The sequence below is a fragment of the Ambystoma mexicanum genome, chromosome 8, assembly GCF_040938575.1.
Source record: "Ambystoma mexicanum isolate Mex_15411 chromosome 8, UKY_AmexF1_1, whole genome shotgun sequence".
Classification (NCBI taxonomy): Eukaryota; Metazoa; Chordata; class Amphibia; order Caudata; family Ambystomatidae; genus Ambystoma; species Ambystoma mexicanum.
The window spans coordinates 1,703,823,606-1,703,841,547 of record NC_090929.1 but is presented as its reverse complement, the minus strand read 5'-3'; the positions used below and the strand labels follow the sequence as shown (position 1 = coordinate 1,703,841,547).

Sequence of the window (17,942 nt, the reverse complement as noted above, 5' to 3'; positions counted from 1 at the left end):
TGAGGACTGAAGAACACTTCTGTTAGTACATGCTTTCAGTTGTAATAGTTGGTAGGTGCAGGCCATGTTCCATAGATCACAGTAGCAGAACCTGGTTAAACTGTACAGTGACTGCAGAAAACATCTGAAATAGAAAAACCCAGATTGTGCCTTCAAATGGAACCCCCATCCATATGTGTGACCCCGCTCCACCCCCTTTCCCAAATAAAAGCCAAACACTTTTGGAATGCAAAGCGCCTAACCACTACGTTTGTAGGCAACAAGAGCTAGTACGCCACCTCACCAATCAGGATTTGGAAAGTAGTCTCTGGGAGTTGGCTTAGGTACAGGGAATGTGCCTTTACAATTTGAGCCGGACAAAAATCCGCCACCTGTTTACCATAGGTTTGTTGTGCCGTACAGGCCAGCACAACAAACTAATTCATGCGGATTTTAGCACAGGTGCACTGACATTTTCACAAGAGGTCTGGCGCGATGTTCACATTTCACTTGAGGTTACTTCCAGTGCTAGCACTGGTGTGATGTAGCCACAGGAGCTGAAGCATAATGTACCATTCTGCTTTGGGAGGGCGGGATTAATCTTGCACAAGTGAATGATGGAACAAGTTACTTACCTGTAACTGTTGTTCTTCAGCATGGGTCTATACAAAAAGGTATCACTGTCAGTTGACAGATCCAAGTCCTCTTAGCATTTAAGGTGTAGAAAACACCCAACAATAAGAACAATCTCTTCCGCTATAAAACAATTACTTAAAAAGATATAAATCTAGACAAAGACATGGGTCTGGCATGGATTCACAGGCTAAGGGTGTGCAATTTTTCTAAGAGTTTTACTCAATTCTTTCAGTCAATCGAGCCTCAAGCTCCACCAATCAACCTTCCGATTAACAGGGACCAGTTTTCGGATTCCTCAGCGCCCTTCAAGGGCTGAATTTTCTTCGAGTTTAACCTTGGAGGATTCCAGAAACTTCAAGGCCTACACCGCGTGGAGATGGTGGAGAAGGACTCAGCGCCTCTCTTCAAGGTTTGCCCCGACTGCAACCTACGGAATGTCTTTTCGGACGATGGACATTCCTTGTGCCTCTACTGCCTGTATTCGGACCAGACGCATGTGGACGACTGCGTGGCTTGTCGGGAGATGGTGCAGTGCACGTGGGCTGACCGACGCAAGCGCCTCAACGAGTGGCTGCAGGCCAAGGCCCCTGCTCCAGGTGAGTCCCGGCAGCATGCCTCCCCTCCCGAGAAGAAAGCTGAGCAGTCTTCTAAACCTTTGAGGACGCCCCTCCTGCGGGGCCCAACATAAGGCCAAGCACTGAGTTCACTGCCTCAGGAGCGCCGTTGCGAAAGGCTCCCCGGAGGCCAGGACGAGTTCAGCATCTTCGACCACGAGACAGTTCTTCAAAGAAGAAGAGGAAGTCGGACCATCCGGGCAAGCTGTTGGAGAAGACCCAAGCCGGACCGACAGAGAAGGCCAAGGGGGAGCAGGGCCACAGCCCGCGGTCTAGACCGTTACGGCCCAGGTACATCAGGCAAAGGCCCACACTTCCATCGAAGTAGTGGCGGCGTCCCTCGCGAAGGCCGCCGGGGCAGATTTGCAGGGCACAGCCCCGAAGGAGAGGGTATACCTGCCTGCTGTGAGTGTCCTCTTTCCAGCCCACCGAGAAGACCCCGGAGAAGGTGATGCCCATCATTTCACTGAAACTGTCTCCCCTGGTCGCAGACAAGACAAGATCCTTGCGGGACACCTACGGGAACTGGTATGGGGTCAGCTGATTCCTTACCAATGGACACTCTTGAGGTTCTATCAGCTAGGAAAGATATGATCCAATCAGTGGCCTCTTTGGATAGGTTACAGTTATTGGCTAGTGTGGCACAGAGCGTCATGGTCGCCCAAATCAAAGGCTGCTGATAGATCTAGTAACATTAGTAGGCAGAGTTTGCCCGCTTCTCTGGTGGCATCCATTTGGATTTTCAGGTCGAGAAGGGCCGTCTCCGTGCTGTGGTTCTAGATGGTTTTGTATTTGGGAGTATGCTATTTTGTCAATTATTTTCTAAAGAAATGGGACCGTTGTAATTGGTCGATAGTTGGTGGGGATTGAGGGATCAAGGGTATTTTTAAAGGCGTGGGGTAACCCAAGCTGTTTTGATGCTGGTTGTAAAGACTGGACGGGGGGTGTCTGTACTTCTCTCTATATGGTAGAGGAGAGGCACAGAGGACCCCAGCCAAGATTCTCTATTCGGTAGCTATGGTCGGGCAATCAAGGCCTACCTTCTCAGGAGATGATGCAGGCTGGTTCTTAAGTACAGTGTAGTCCCCAAGCCCCCACAAAGGAATGTCTACACACTGCATTAGTTAAAACACAGTCTTTATATAATTAATATTCAAGGTTATGTACACTATCACAATAACTCACTTTGTGCTCAGAAAATTAACAATGGTAAATATATACAGTTCTAAGTGGTACCACAATTATTAGCATATCTCATTAAAGTGCATCAACTGAACTCTGGTTAAATGTCACACAGATCAAATTAATAAAAGGAAACCAACAATAGAAAATAGGAGGAAAGCAGTTGGTTGGAACAATTGGCAGAATACTGGCCCCGATTCCTAGACACAGTTCTGTGTGGAGATCCCCCCCCCCCCACCTGGGCAACCTGTAAAGCAAAGATGTATCACAGGCCCAGTCCATATATTGTTCTACGAGTCTTATTTCCGTCTACAATAGTTCTACAGCCCCAATGTACCTGGAATTGTATCGTTCGTCAACAGGAAATAGACAGCCCTTCTTGAGTACCCTCCCTTTAAGGCAGGAGTCACGGGTCGTCGAACGTCCGACGGAGAACAAGGTGAATTACGGCAGTGAAGTGGCAGCTTCTTTCCTAGCGGTGCTCGCCGACGACGGAGCGTTGGCGTCCTGCAAGGAGGAGGTGTGCGGGACACCTTGGTGACGATAGTTCTGGACTGCAAAGAGATGATGAATAATTGTGGCCCAGCAAGGCCGTGGAGTCGTCGGCGTCTGTGGTCTTTAACTGATGGGAAATCCACTGGAGATGCTCCTCTGCACGTCGACGGTCGGGCCTTCTCCAGCGGGATAAAGCGGGCAGCGATGCAGACGAGAGCGCCCTTGGATCAAATGAAGTTCTCAGGCAAACGGGAGCACGGCGGCTCCAGTCGGCGACAGTGGTGGACAACAGCCCAGACGCTTCTCTTTGGGATTCCGCGGCAGTCCCCGTCTCCGGACGGCAGCCTGTCGTAGGTCTGTCTACCAGGGAGCTTTGGCAAAGATCAGCTGGTGCACAATGGTCCCTCGTAGCTCGGGAAGAGGGCACCTTAGCAGGTCCTCTCTGGGTCAGTCCTTGGAGACACAGCAGCTTTTAGATCGAAGTAGAGCAGCAGCAAGACTTCTCTTCCAGCAGTTCTTCCAGGTTAAACTTCAGTTTTACTCCAGTTACTCTTTGTAGTGGACTTCAGCTAATTCTAGCAGTGAGAGGCCCCCAGATATACTAGTTGATCTCCCATTCATTCTGCTGGGTCACACTCAGGCAACCAATCGGTCAGAAGGGCATTCATGCAGGCAGGCAGCCAATCAGGTGCATAGTGCGTTCAGGCCATTCACTTATCTCCAGACACTCACAACAAGTTATGTGTATTGGGACAAGTACCCAGCCATTCAACTCTCCACACTGCATTCATACCAGTTTCAGGCAGGGCTGTCTCAGTCATTGTGTCAAACACCAGAAACCAGACATCCACAACACAGAATGCGTATTCATCACACTCCATTCACCCAGGTCCCACCCACAGGGTGTGTCCACAACATACAGTCACTGGGAAGGCTCCAGCCAGTCTGGCCTGGACTTCACAACACCACCATATATGGAACTTCCACCCAACAGCCAGTCAGGGGGAAGGGACAGAGTCAGGGCTTCCCAGGACTTTGGGAAAACAAGGTAACAGGCAATAGAAAGCAAGAGGCCACAGGGGCCATCTTGTTTCCTATCAGGAATCAACTGATTCCAATGGCAGGGCTGGGGTATCCCAAAATGGAAGATACTCAGAGGACCTGTCAAATTCAGCATGGAGCTGCCCCCAGCCCATACCCTGCTCTGTGGGCCACACACAGGTGCCCAGAAACACACACTAGGGGCACAGGGTTGTACCCCCACTCATGGGTGCCATAAGGGTATCCCATGGGTCTGTACACCAAACCAAAAGAGAGCTGCACCACCAGGAGTCCCACATGAACTCCTGTGCGGAAAACATGACAGAACACACGATAAAAAGCAGTAAAGGACAAGGATACGGAGGCCCTGTCCCTCCGATGCATTTCCAGCATCACACTGGTCGGGACTGTGTGTTGAAAGAGGCATTAACAAATTTGGTAATGATGGGTGATAGAATGGGGGCGCAGTTTGACTAAATGGGATGGGAATTGGTGTCTAGCACTTCATGCTTCGAGAGCGGGCCCTACGGGGGGTGGAGGGGGTTCGATGGGGGGGAATCCCACCGACAATGGCAGAGGTCTTCAAACTTTTTTGGCTGGGGCCCCCCTGAGCAAAATTTGGGCAAGTCAGGACCCCCCCGAAATGCCAAATGGACAGTATATATTGTGCGCCGTCACCTGCTCCCATCAGTCGCTGGGCTCCCTCATCCCACTCCTACCCAGTCCCCGGTCTCTCCCCACCCCATCACACACCCTGGGCTCTCCCCACTCTGCTCCCACCGCTATCCCATGGATCCCGCCCATTGTGTTACCACCATAGTCCCTGGGATCCCCCATCCCGTTCCCAACACAGTCTGAGGGCCAGTGGCGGCTGGTGATTTTTTTTTTTTTTTAAGTGGAGGGGCATAACTATTTCCCCCCCAAAAATGCCATAGTGAGGGGGCCGAAACAATAAAGAGGGGTTCGGGGGGGATTTCCACCTGTGAATTTTTTTTAAATATTGGGTTAAAACGTTGCATTGTAAAGCACAAAAAATGGGTAAATAGCCAAACAGTTTGGAATTGGTGCTGGGGGGGCCCAGGGGACAGGCATGACATTTTTTACTGGACATCTATGGTAGATGTCCAGTAAAAAGATACCATCCCTGTCCCCTGTGTTAGGCCCAGTTGGGCCCAATCAACGTGTGTATGCAAGGCGCTGCACATTCATACAGGAATCACTATAATTCACACGAGCATCCATCACCATACACTCACTCTTAACATAAGCATGCAATCAATACACGTTTAAATAAAAACAATGAATATAAACGTACCTTCTGCATTGGCCTGCATGTGGGTGCTGAAACGCCCTGCTCTAGGCTGCTCTGTCCGTATGTGCGAGGAGGCGCAGGAGCTCCCCCTCGGACATACAGACCTGCAGTGCCCCAGCCAGCATTTCCAATGAGCAATGCAACGCTGGTGAAGCAAAACGCCCCAGCACTTGCATGGCTCAGTGAGCATGTGCGGCTGGGGGAACTAAAGTGAACTGTCCAAGAGAAACAGTGTTTCCCTTTGACAGTTCAGCCAGCCCAGGAGCACTCCATCAGCTGGAAAAAGCAGCCGAGGGAATGCTCACTCTCACTGGGCTGGCTCCTTAGCTCCTCCATAATGGGTGAGGGGCCACTGGGTGGACGCCCCCTCGCCATTATGGATGAGCCGCCCGGCTCGGACTTGCCTATAGGAAAATGTCTGTACCAAAAATGTAAAATGCTAGTGTGGGCCAGTCAAAATGGGCCATCATTTTGGCCAATGTGGACCAGTTTGATGAGTTACTTAACTATGTAGTTAGTAATTTTGACCATTGTAGCTGAATATATCACAATTTACTTACATTTTAACAGAAAGCACCCCCTTGGGTACTATTAAAACAGTGGGCCTCATTACAACCCCGGCGGTAGCTGTGCCGGTAAAACCAGCATGGATGCTACCGGAGTTGCATCCGGGTCCGGCACCCACGAATGGGCAATTACCGGGTCATGCTGAGTTAAGCGGACCTGATAATTGCCTTTTCGCGGGTGCTGGTACCGGTAGATCCCCATTCCCATTTGAGCCCCATAGGGCTCAAAGGGAATGGGGAGCTCGGATGAACCGGCACCGTTAAGAACGGTGCATGCGACAAACTGTGGTCGCGGGTGCCGCACGGCCTGCCAGGTCAGACCTGGCGGGCTGTCAGGCACCCGCGAGCACAACTCTTGCTATGGCGGTACGGTAGCAACGGTGCCGGTATCTTATCGTCACCGTTGTTACCGTACCGCCATAGTTGTAATGAGGCCCAGTTTGTGACTAAAGGAATGAATATACATTTATAACTGCGGGCCACTTTTTCATTGTTGCCCGAGACAGTTTCATGCTTCAGCCCGACCATGTGAGCCACCCCTGCCCATTTCTTCCAATCTAAAAATGAAAAATAAATAAATGTATATTTCATTCTGAGCTCTCAGGCCCCCCCCCCCCCCCCCAGGGATGTGGGTCGCGCCCCACAGTTTGAATACCACTGGACTAGGGCGACGATGAGGAGACCGATGAGGAGCAACAGGGTGTTAACGATGGAGCAGATCAGCCTAAACTGCAAGCACTTGGGCCTTCTGTCGCCTCCACCCTAGCACCCACCTGGAGAGCACAGGGGACATTCTGGCGATCCTGCATACCCTGTGCTCGGAAATCCGAACAAAGATGCCTCTTGAGCCGGCGGCCTCGCGCGCAGTGCCGAGCCCATCGGAGGAACCACCATCCAAGAGGAGGAGAATTCACCCTCTCCGCCTTGTCACCCCTCGCCTCCCTCTCCCCCCACCGAGGGATGAGATAGAGCTGGGCACGGACGACTGAGGCCTGGATGATCTCCAGTCTCCGCCGCCCAGATCTTCACCACCCGACGAGATTGGCTCTTTGCCATGATCTCCAGGGCTTCGGAGCGGTTCCAGCTAGTCCCGGAGGAGAAGTGGGTTTCCTTTACCAGTGCCGGAAGGCGAAGAGGAAAACCGTACTTGATGACATTTGGGACGAGGGTTTGTCCCTCATGAAGAACCCTTCTTCGGCTCTGGCGAAGAGGGAGCGCTACGAGAAGAAATACAGAGTGCTCTCGGCCAGGGACACACACTAGGATTCCAAAGGAAGTGTCCAACAATACCACCAGTGGCCCGTTAGGAAAACCATGTCCATCAGCTGCTGCTGGAGGTACGGGCCAAAGGAGGCGGTAGAGCTCGTCCCGAAGAACCTTCGTTGCTCCAGAGAGTACTCTTGTTACTTCCTCGTCAGAAAGACCACCAGCGGTTGGAGGCCCATTCTGGACCTCCGCCGCCTGAACAAGTACATCAAGTTACAAAAGTTTCAGATGGTGACTCTTCAGCACGTGCTAGGACAGCTGGAAGAGGGGGATTTTCTATCGTCACTGGACTTGGAAGATGCCCATTTTCACATCCCCATACACAGTGGACACCACAAGTACCTACGCTTTGTGGCAAGGTTCAAGGCCCTTCCCTTTGCGTTGAAGTCGGCACCACGAGTGTCTACCAAGTGCCTGGCCCTGGGGGCGGCTCAGCTACGTCTACGAGGGATCCACGTACCTGGACAACTGGCTCATCCGGGCAAACTCAAGGGAAATCGCCGTCGACCACACGGCAAAGACAGTCCAACTCCTGTCGGAATTGGGGTTCTCGATAAACTTTGCAAAGTCCTGCTTGACTCCATCGCAGGACGCACTGTTTCTGGGAGCCCGACTTCGTCTAGAGTCCAACCGTCCCGACTGGCGTCTCCGGAGGAGGAGGAAAGGATTGCAGCCATCTTGGGCAAGCTGCAACGACTATTGGCCTTCAAGGTCGCATGGGTAAGACCTATCAAGCCCCTTCTCGGCATGTCGTCATGCATTTACCTCATTTGGCTAGGCAGGCTGCGGATGCGTCCGCTGCAGGAGTTTGACGCCCATTGGAGGGAAGCTTCGAGGACAAGATACTCGACGAGTTTCCATCAAGCGATACAGTGGTGGGGAGTGCGTGCACATCTGTCCGCAAGCGCGGACTTCCGCATCCCACCTCATCAGGAGACGGTCACGACAGACGCCTCGCTGTAAGGGTGGGGGCGCATTCCTCATGCAAGAGGCACGTGGCTGCTGAAGGAGAAGGCGTTGCACATCAACGTGTGGAGCTGCAGGCATTGTTTTGGGCCCTCATGCACAAGGTGGTATGGGTCTTCACAGACACCACCACCACCACGATGTTCTACATCCAGAAACAGGGGGGGGAACCAGATCCCTGGCGCTCTCCAATGAGGCGCAGGCACTGGGCCGTGGCCCAGAGGATGTTCCTCGTCCTGTTTCGTCTAGCAGGAGTGAACACCATCGCCGACTCTCAGCAGGGAGCTGTGCTCTTGCCACGAGTGGGAACTTAGTCAGGATCAAGTAGATCACCTGTTCCGCAGATGGGGCAATCCCCAGCTCGATCTGTTTGCGACGGCGACGAACACCAAGTGCCGGAGGTTCGCCAGCAGGTTTCCCCAGCCGGGGAGCATGGGGGACGCTTTCTCTTTCCCCTGGGACGGCCTGTTTCTGTACGTGTTCCCTTCATTGCTCGCCAGGGAAGGAGGTGCAATTCTGCACCACAAGCCAGGATCGCTGAACCTGAAGGCCTGGCTCCTGCAGCACTAGAGGTTGGGGGTTACGATCTCCAAGCGAATTCTAAGGAGGTGATCGCCAAGGTAACGCTTCATCTACTCTCAAATGCTATGGGCACAAGTGGAAGAGGTTTGGTGCCGTACGCAGAAGATCGACCCTCTACTCCGCAGGTGCTTCCGTATTTGTTGTTGGCTATGGCAGGATTGGCCCTTGCTTCCATCAAGGTTCATCTGGCGGCTACCTCCCGCTACACTAGATCTCCTAGACGATCATGCTTATGGTTGCATTGTTTGGTCAAGGAGTTCGTCAAAGGACTATTTTGCTTGTTCCCACAAGTGAAGGCTCTGGCCCTCGTGTGGGAGCTCAAAGTGGTGCTTACTGGGCTCATGGGTCTGCCGTTCGAGCATATGCATTCAGCGCCACTGAAACGGTTTCTGGTTGCCATCACCTACGTGAGACGAGTGGGTGAGATCCAGGCCCTCTCTTGTAAACCACTTTACTTGACATTTCACAAGATGAGGGTGGTGCTATGGACACACCCCCTCAATGGCCAAGGTGCCGTCAGACTTATCTAAACGAGTCCTTGGTGTTACCTGTATTCTTCCAGACTCCTTTGTCGCCGGCTGAGAGGACTTTGCACTTGTTGGATGTGGCTAGAGCACTGAAGTTCTACGTGGATCGCAAAGTTTCCAGAAGACATCAATACTTTTTGTAAACTTTGGCCATGTGAACCATGGGAAGGTCCTCTCCAAGGCTTCCATTTCCAGGTGGCTCTACGCATTACCCATTTTCACCAGTTGGCAAACAGACCGTTGCCTGGCCGTCCGAGATCCCATTCGACCAGAGCGATTGCTGCAACTACAGCGTTCCTGTCTGGTGTGCCCCTGCTGGACCTCTGCAGGGCAGCTACGTGGAGGTCGGCGCACACCTTCACGAAGTTCTACTGCGTCAACAGGGATTCCAGGGAGGAGTCCAGAGTCAGCCAAGCAGTGCTGCACAACCGGTTCGCTTGAAGGTGAGCCTGGTGAGGAGGTAAGAGATGCTTAATGTTGAGATGCTTAATGTTGAGCCTTGCCACCTCCTGTGGTTGTGCATTGTGCATGTGTGTACTGCTATGTATTCTTTATTCATGAGCATGTGAATCCATGCCAGACCCCATGCTGGAGAAGGATGTTACTTACCTGTCATTGTTCTCCAGCATCCGTCTTGCATGCATTCACATGCGAAACCTGCTGCCTACCCCTCTGCGGCTCTTCTCTTGGTCCTACTGCCACTTTACGTGCTACCAAATCTGAAGATGGCTGCCAGAGGAGGGGCTTAGGTAGAGGACAGGTAGGAATTGCTCAGTGGAAGATCCAATGAGCTTGGCGACACCTGTTTTGTAGTAAGTACTACTTCAAGTTTAGTATTATGAATAATTCAAATTAGGAGTGTTGGCTATGAAGTTAGAACTCAAACATAAACAGTATATCAAATCGTTCACACTGCAAGATCATGTTTCATTACAACATCAAGTAACACATATCTGTCAGTGAGTTGTGTGCTCAGCTTGTTAAACAATCTTTAGACTCCCAGTTGTATACAGCATTCTGTGTTGCTGCAAATTGTGTCTTGCGCTATTGTATTATATTTCCGGAAAACCTACTAAGTTATATTTAGCCGTTGTGCTACTGAATGCACCAAGTCTATCTGTGACTGTGCAAAGATAACCTACAAAGAAATCAGACTAGCCACGCGTCAGAGTCTTGTAAATATAACTGCTTGTGTAGCTGCTTTTTTAGGTACCATGTCTGGTAATTAGAGTGTGTACGCTTACCTATGCAGGAAAAACGTTAGCAGCACTTGTTCATGGTTAAAAAAATGGAAGCGCGTTCTTATTGTGTGTCACACCGTTCCTTTATATAAAAAGGAAGTGCGTATAGTTTATATCAAGTGTTTATATTGGATCGATTGGCTAATCGTATCGTATTTGATTTGTCATGGCGCATTGACTTGCTTCAAGGGTTTACACCTTTGCTGCGTACAGGGTGGAGTTCCCCTTGGCAACAGGATACCACGACCCGCGAGTAATGGCTAAATACACTACGTCATCACGCGTACACGTGATGACGCGGAGGCGCGGTAGTCCATTGTATTGGGAATTGCAGTTTGTATAATCTGTCAGATAGAGGGCAGTCATTGGTTGTTAGGAGAAAGACAGTTCAGAAGTGAAACACTGAAACTGATTTTTTTTTTCTTTACCAAAGTTTCATAAGCATGTGAATCCATGGCAAACCCCATGCTGAAGAAAGTCATGAATTCCGGTCAAACAGACACCCCCCCCCCCCGGCAACTCTCCCCCGCCCCAACCCAAGGACAGATACGGCTGCGGAAGCAGCAGCAAGGAGCCAGTGCCAGGGAGAGACCAGGCAGCTGCTCCGGCCCAACAGTCGAGGGAGAGGGAAGCAGTTCCCCCCCCCCCCCCCCACACCCCCATCCCCTCCAGTTGAGCCTCCCAGGTATGCGGACGGGCAGGCTACTGAGGATAGACCAGAGCAGATCTACTCTAGCACCGACAAGGACAACTATCCTCACAAGGGGGGGGGGGGCTGCTCAAGCAACAGGGGGGGGGGGGGGGCGGTGAGGGGTGGGGTGTTAGCCCAGATTCTATTCCTTTGGCTCAGTTTACCCCTAGACCCTGGGCGTGTCACTGGACATTCTATCCACCTGCACACACTGGTCACTGAAATCCAACATGCCATCATGTACACTAGCACTGCTACCGGTACCGACAAGGACGACTCATCGTAGTGGACGGGGAGAGACTGCACGCGTACGAGCCCCATAGGGCCTCCCGCCCGGAGGAAGTTGGATCTTTTCATTCGGTCATCTCAAGGGCCTCACAACTGTTTCAGTTAGTCCCCCGAGGAGACTAAGGAGGGCATCCTGTACCAACGACGCAAGTTGAGGAGGTAGACCATGTCCGTTTCCTTCCTGGACATCTGGGAAGGCCACCGGCTACCAGGGGTGGAGCTTAGTGAGAGGACTCATTGGATGGGGGCAGTATGACCCAGAAGACAGCGATTGGTTTAGGGTAGAAATAAAAGTGAACGTTTTTTTTTTAACCAAGGATTCCCAGCCCGCATGTGAACCCATGCCAGACCCCATGCTGGAGAAATAAATTAGCTTTGGGACAGCACGATCACAACAAAAGGTACCACCAAGGAGGCAGACATGATGGATAATAGTTCACTTCTGCCTTTCACCACCCTCTGCTGCGAGTCAGCGTGTACATGCCAGCATGCAGTCAGAATGCTGTAAAGCCACGCTGAAACCTGGGGATGCTAGCTTCACCAACAAATGTAGAGATCACGATCCGTACAAATAAAAAATGCAGCCATTCACCCCATTGGCTGTCTTGGATGAGAAGACTAAACAACCCCAAAAACGCCAAGTCATGGGCGGGGTCTAGAACTTACAAAGAGCTGCCATCGATGACTGCACTGCTTACCATTGTGACCCATCTCTCTTGATTGCAGGTTCCAATTTTTAGAGAACTCTTCAAACATTAGTTTATAGCATGTTCAAATTCACTTTGCTTTATTCACCTGTGATTTTTGAAGAAAAATCATACCCCTCTTCCATAAAAATAAGTCTCCAGTACAAACTCAGGCAGAAGCAGGTCTGAGCAGATCATGACAGGGTAGAATGATAGTGCTGCATAGTGATCTAAAGAAAACCACACAGGGGAATCCATCTTACAGGCGAATCGCACCTCCCCTCCGTCACAAACTTCTCACTGCTAGTGCCTTCAGAGCAGGAGTGCAAAATTAGCAGAAAAGGGAGAAAGTTGAAAACAGAAAACAAAAGGGTTTTTAATCTTTTCCAAACAGGAGGCGATGGGTTCAAGGAAGAGTGAATTGACTGGAATTCCACAATTTGGCATTGGGATTGGAGGATGCTCTTCCTCCCATGGTCATCGTCATGATTGCCCGATGTGGAGCATCAGTGCAGAAAAGAGTTCAAGGAACGTGGGGAATGAATTTTGAAGTTAGGAAGTCTGGGCCAAGTGCAGCCTTGAATTGGATTCCTTTGGCAGTACGTAGCTAACAGAAGCTTTGTATACAACTGTCAGAATATGGTAATTAGTAAGCCTCTAGGGGTGAGGGTAATCACCAAAGAATGACCACTAAGCAGAAGAGGTTTCCACAACTATATATATTTTTTTACTCTTTACTTAAAACATCTCCTTATGGACTGAAGGAACTTGGGATATAAGCTCTCGTTTATGCGACAGAGTTGGTGTGAATGTGGAAAGTTCTGTACCTTGTATGTCCTGGGACTGGCCAATATCAGGACACAATCAGGCTCTTACAATGGCAGTGGTACAGGTGCTGGAGGGTTTCATTCTGGTGTTCTAGAGGGATCTCATTGACAGCGAATCCCAAGATGCCTCAAGCTGCGTTTCCTCACTTCAGTAGGGGAACGGCGGTGACAGAGGACTCGTCATCTGCCCAAATCTGCATCTACTCGGCCTCTCCTGCTGCATACCTCTGTGCCCATCTTTTCCCACTTCATGGGGCAAAACTTCAAAAGTGAATGATGGATGATAGGATTGTTGAGTGTAATGAATTAGGTAGGGTACTTGTCAATGGTTATGTTGTTTTTATATCTTTTTTGTTTGAAGTAGAAAGGAACTACGTCTGTATATTGTTTTCATTGGTACATGTAAAAGGTTAAATCAACCAAATACATTAAAGAGAAATAATAAAAAGAAGAGTTCAAGGAATGTGGGGAATTAATTTTGAAGTTAGGAAGTCTGGACCAAGTGAAGACTTAATTTATGTAGAATGCATGGATCCTTGAATTGGATTCCGTTAGCAGTATGTAGCCAAGAGAAGCTTTGTAAGCAACTGTCAGAATATGGTAATTAGTAAACCTATGGGAGGCGGTGGTATCGCCGAAGGAGGACCACTAAGCAGAAGAGGTTTCCACAACTATACTAAAAACTTCTGTATGGACCAAACTCACAGGGTGGTCCCACAAAGCTCTGCAGGAGCAGTATATAGCAGAAGTGCTGCCATTGCATTATTGTGTCTGAGGGCCTGGAACGCCAAATCAGGGTAAGAAACCAGCCAAATTGCACAGCTGATAGTCTAAAATGAATTTGGATCAATTACAAGAAGGCACTAAAGGCTTACTGAGGAAATAGGAAAGAGATGGGGTTTTGCAGCAACGTGGTTTGATTCTTTCTGCAAGGACAGTCCCCAACTTGTTTGAATCGTAAACCCCAAACTATTTTTAGAGAACATAGTACCAAGTTACATCATTTGTGTTCAACCTGTACATGTACGGCTGGAATTCACAAGCGGCATCCGTTATCTTGAGCCACTCAGCTCGCTGATAAATGTTGAGTTAGGTTGTCAACATCTCCCCCACTAAATACACACATACAGACAAAAATAAAAAGATGAACACCAGCAGCTTGACATACCTTATCGGGCTGCGAGAAGGTACCGGCAGAGCAGGGAGTCCTCGGGTCCCAAAGTTTCACTGTCTGATCCCAGCTCCCAGTCACAACTACATTCACCTCCGGGCAAAACTCCACACAGCGGATAGGGGCATCATGGCTACCAACCACAGTACCTACAAACGAGAAGAATGCATGTCAAACACCAAGCACAAAAAAAAGTACTGGCATCATAAATCACTGGACAAAAGTCTTCCTGCATCGAGCCTTGTAAGGCCCACAACACTGCTCTGCACACATCTACGAGTGGGACATTCGAGCCTGCTGGTTTACAAAGCAGGTGCTCAGTCATGAACCAAGACACTTTAATCCCGCCTGGGTGGCTATGCTCTGGACAGGATTGCACAAAACTCAGCCTAGTTGAGAGAGAGAGAGAGAGATAATCTTCCTAGCACGCCACACAGTCCCAGATGAACAAAAAGTAGAAGTGTGAAGCAAGTCTATCGACCCTCTTTCAGGCCTACAAGAAGCAGGTCTTCCAAGAAAAATCTTCAAATTGGTGTCAACTCAGCGTAGATTTTAAGATCCACAATAATTAGTCCACAGCAAAGGCATTCATGGCGATGCATCCCAAATGGGATTATCAAGGAGCGGCACCGATATAGATATATCTATTTGTTCTGGGGAAGGGGGGGGGGGCAGCGGGGGGGGGGGGGGGGGGCGGTTTGATCCCCAAAAGCAACACTTTAATAGCATTTTCGGTTAATAAAAAATTAATTTGTTTTGTGATGTGTTCAAATCCCATGTAAACGGTTAGAGTGCAGCATCCTGTGTGTTCTCCAATGCCGCCACTCAAGCAGGCACGTCCAGTCACCATTGCTGAGCAGGACAGGGAGCCCTGGTGTGCTTCTCGCCTACCAGGAAAAAGTTAAGGAGCCAATAAGTGAGTTTAGCTAAGGAACACAGGTTACAATCAGAAGTCTTCCAGGGTGATTTGGCTTAGTGCACCTTATTGCATTAGTCATTTATATAGCACCTTTTACCCATTTGGGTGGCCACAAACCGCTTTATGGTAGGAACACCCTTGGGGACCGAAGTCCAGGTATGGGAACGTTTTCAGAGGAGGTTTGGCCAAGATTAGGACTTAGCTGGCTGGGCTCCAGTAAGCAACCCAAGAGGTCAGGCGTGTGTATAGGTGCTGAGGGAACACGTCACATCACTAGTGCAGGCGACCCGATATGCGCCCAGCTAAAACGAAATGTCATAGGTTGTCGCTGTGTTCTAATAGCAGTGGTGGCAAGCCTGGTGGTTCAGTGCAAAACAAGTGACCTGCTTGACAAATTTGTCAAACCACTCCTCAAGGACACAACGGGCAATGTGGAAGACCTCGCCAAATACAGACCGATATCAAACATTCCCTATCCTGCAAAACTACTAGAGACCCATGTCTACGAACAAACACTGGAACACGTAGAAAACCACAAACTGTTGCACGCATATTCCAACACAACTCGGCACTGATGCTACTCTGCCTCAGCGCAGCCTTCAACACAGTCAGCTACAACTTCCCCCATTAAGAGACTGGAATAGCAGGGATCATCGACCCAGTGCTGCTCTGGATTAAAATGTTCTGTCTGAAAGAACAGCAACAGTATGGATAAAACCATTAAAAACTGCACCGCGGGACACCACCTGTGGAGTACAAGGATCTCCTCTACCCCCACTACTCTTCAACAAGTACATGACTCCACTATCAATTCAAAAGATGTGGCTTCACCTGCTACAACTACACCCAAATGTACAAAAATCGAAGATGCACAAGAGGAGAACACAATGCTAATAGACCGTCTTAATGTCAACCCAGGCAAGACGGAAACCATGATTAGATCCAAGGAAGTAACCAATACATCCCATGGCCCACAGAACTACGAACAATGCCAACACCACCCAAAATGTTCAAGAACCCTGGAATCCTAATCGACAACAAGCTAACCTCATAAGTAAACGCGAACGATCAAAAAATGCTTCTTCCACATGCACACGATCAAAAAGATTCTACCATTCCTGTCCTTCACACACAAAACACAGGCCATCATGTCCAGGAAATACTACTCCCAACAGCCTATTCCTCAGAATGCGAGATTATCTACTGAAGAAACGCGAGTTTAAGGCCCTTGGAACGTGCATATGGTAATGGATGGGATTACACCAGAATAATTGGGATTACACCAGAATAATTGCGAGTCGAAATAACCAGACAAAACGAAAGAAGATGGCAAGTCGCTGCTTTATTAACAATTATCTAAAACGGGGAGGTTACAACGAACATCAATGAACGCACGCTCAGTATCTGATTTTCACAAAAAAAAAAAAGAGACACTCATACGTGGCAAGTGAAAAACCCATCAACGGTCGGGTTGGTCAAGGGAAACATCTAGCTATACAATCACAGGAGCTAGGATTGTTATGGCTGTCCTTTACCAGGTGGACAACTTATGCCTACCTATAGTAACATTTTGTTTCATTGGTCTCCTAAGGTAGGTCCTTCGTTATACAGACTAACACAATTGGTTGGCACACTTGTGCAATGTCTGGAACATTCGGTTCCTTTAGCAGCACGTAAGCCCAGAACCAGGTGCAGGGAGATAGGACATGAAGCTGCCTCACCACCCAATTAGCCCAACATCTCATCACCCATGCCTTCTGCCATGAAATTGTCTTTGTACTTGGCCTTGCAACGTATTCTCGTCCTGAGAATGCACAGGAGTGAGGGCTCTCACCATCGTGTCGTTCGAACTAATGTTCATCCTTGGAGCACGTGACAAGAGACCACGATTTGGTAAATTTTGCAGCTTTTAAATGCTCTAAAGGAATTAAAACTTGGCATCCTTTATGTTCTTTCATGCGCCTTAACGCGAGAGGATTCATCCTCTGCACACTCCTTCAGAGTAGATGGTGCACTTTGATTCTAGGATCTTGACTTCAGGCCAGAGAGCCTCGCAACGCAGCTCCACTAGCCTGCTATTCTGCTGCGACACAGCTTTCCATTCCCTGGTTTCTGGCTCATTTATTTCATGATCCTAATGTCCAGTTCCTGTACAGTGTCGGCTTTGCTATGCACTACCCATTAGCCTATTCGATGACTGGATCAAGATCAACCTGGCGTTTCAGCGTCTGTACATGTATTGAACTTCGGTTTTATACAGCACTTTGTTAATGTGTAATCTTTTTCCACTTGATAGTTCACTTCGCCATTTGTCCTCTAGGATCCATACATCATCTTCAGCCAGTATCTTGGGACGTCATGCACACTTATGACGCCATCAGTTCATTTTCTTAGCTCTTTCTTATTCTTTCAGGGAGTTCCTCCTCAAGGAGGTCATCAACTCGAGGGTACATTCAATACGGTTGTCTCAGTGGGCATCTCCTTCCAAATACTTGCTGCAGTAAATGCACGATAGCTGGTGTCAGGCAAGGCACGGTCTCGTGTCTCCAATACAAGGGATGTAGGGGGGCGGGATCTCCTGCATATGTATATATCTGCTCCTCTACAAACATACACAGAACGCAGTGGACAGACTTCTCAAACTCTCACGAAGGGATCACATCACTCCTGCGCTAAAGATGCTACATTGGCAGCCACTCAAAAAATCTGAATTCCAATAAAAACGGTGTGCTTAACACACGGCAATCCACGACCAAGGAGCAGAAATCATACAAAAGAAGTCACCATTTACCAACACTCCGATCCAGCGACATCCGCCTGGAACCTACACCATACACGAGGAAAAAAAAAAAAAGTGATGAATCTGCATTCTCTTGCTTAGCCACTCACTTTTTAACTCTCTCCCTAGAGAAATACGAACCAGAAAGTACTTTCTAAAAATCAGAAAGCTCCT

The 17,942-nt window shown here is 49.3% G+C and overlaps 1 protein-coding gene across 1 annotated transcript in view; it reads right to left on the bottom strand.

Moving 5' to 3' along the window:
* Positions 1-17,942, bottom strand: part of BUB3 (BUB3 mitotic checkpoint protein) — a 142,235-nt gene that overhangs the window by 61,199 nt on the left and 63,094 nt on the right. The window contains exon 4 of the mRNA XM_069612026.1: positions 14,068-14,219. Within this exon, the coding sequence (XP_069468127.1) occupies positions 14,068-14,219 (152 nt within the window). The remainder of the gene's footprint in view (positions 1-14,067; positions 14,220-17,942) is intronic.